At 32.6% G+C, this 1,431-nt stretch overlaps 1 protein-coding gene across 1 annotated transcript in view; it reads right to left on the bottom strand.

Annotated features, from left to right (window-relative positions):
- Window positions 1–1,431, bottom strand: part of GALNT7 (polypeptide N-acetylgalactosaminyltransferase 7) — an 82,719-nt gene that overhangs the window by 5,273 nt on the left and 76,015 nt on the right. The window contains exons 9-10 of the mRNA XM_008584228.1: window positions 1,124–1,222; window positions 238–366 (exon numbers count right to left, since the gene is read on the bottom strand). Coding sequence (XP_008582450.1) covers window positions 238–366; window positions 1,124–1,222 — 228 coding nt within the window. The remainder of the gene's footprint in view (window positions 1–237; window positions 367–1,123; window positions 1,223–1,431) is intronic.

Raw genomic sequence — 1,431 nt, 5'->3', positions numbered from 1 at the left:
CATCACTGTGACCTCATTACACAACAATGTTGCACCAGAGAATAAAAGTGATGCTTCATTATGGAACAATGAGTCACCCAGTGCTCAGGAAAACCTATACAAATGACTAAATGGAAGGAAAATGCAAGTCAACTTGAATGCAGTTTTTAAGATTTAGTCATCTAAATTCCACATGCTAGCTGTTATTGAAAATGAAACAGCATATAATATTAATTCAGGAGTTGAAATGCAGAATACCTTGAAGTACTGCCATTCCTTAAATTCATTTAGATTACAGTGGGTAATCATAACTTTTGATCCATCAGCTCCCTTTGTCAAACACTGGTCATACTGCATGAGTTGATTTGCTTCATTGATTCGGAAAAGCTATTAAAAAAAAAGGAAGAAAAAATAACAGAAGCACCTTTTCTGCTGATATACATTTAAAAAAAAAAGGAAGAAACACCTATAATTAAACTGAATGACTAATTCATTTTTCTATAATTTTTCTGAGTGTTCAGAACTTTAAGTGCACAGACAGGAATTATATTTATTTTGATGTTAGTGAGGACTTCTATTAACGCTTAAATGATTATGATCTTGCCCTTTCAGATACAAAATGGGTCTTTAACACATGTTTATCATATACTAACAATGTGAGAAAATGAAAAAGTAGAAATAGTTCTGATAATGTTTCACTATCTAAACTATACACAAGAAAAATACACAATGAAGTAAGATACTATATTAGTGAAACATACATTACTGGCCCACACCCCAGTTTACTGGGAAATTGATTACTGAACAATATTTGCAAAAAACTTGTTAGAGAGTTAGGTTTACATAGTTAAGGTAGTGGCATATACATACTGCCACAGGAATATATTTTAATCTCTTATATTAGACATCAGTTCTAGTGACTGATTGCTTATGTGAAAACCAATACCACCATTATTCTCCTCATTTAAGTGAATATTTTAGCACGGTCAGTTTTTTACAGAATGCTTTATGGCCAATTTTTTACAGAATGCTTTACTTCATCAAAACAAAATTATCAAATTAAAAACCAAACTAAACCCCATGATCGATAAGCCTGGTGGCTCTCAATGCAGACCAATTTAAACAGTAAAGTAAGGTGATTTACCTGATTACCTCCCATCCTGTGGCAGGGTCCTAATTCAACAAAGCCTCCATTTGTTTTTCCCATGCTATCAATGCAGTAAGCAGTCTCTAAACCTCTGATCTAAAAAAAAAATGAACAAAAAGCCAAAAAGAAGGCAACAGTTTAGTTTTTAATGAGCTCTAACATCAGAGTAAAAGAATTTCATGTTAAATTTTGCAGTTCACAGGGGTGATCTGGGTGTGTGTAGTGCCAGTTTATTACTGTAATTGTCAGTTTTTAAATAGTTTTGAGCATACCAGTATCTTTGAAGTTATTTATGGTCTTAAAGT

The sequence above is a fragment of the Galeopterus variegatus genome, unplaced genomic scaffold, assembly GCF_000696425.1.
Source record: "Galeopterus variegatus unplaced genomic scaffold, G_variegatus-3.0.2 Scaffold3179, whole genome shotgun sequence".
NCBI lineage: Eukaryota > Metazoa > Chordata > Mammalia > Dermoptera > Cynocephalidae > Galeopterus > Galeopterus variegatus.
The sequence above is the reverse complement of the archived record's forward strand: the minus strand, read 5'-3'. Positions and strand labels throughout refer to the sequence as shown.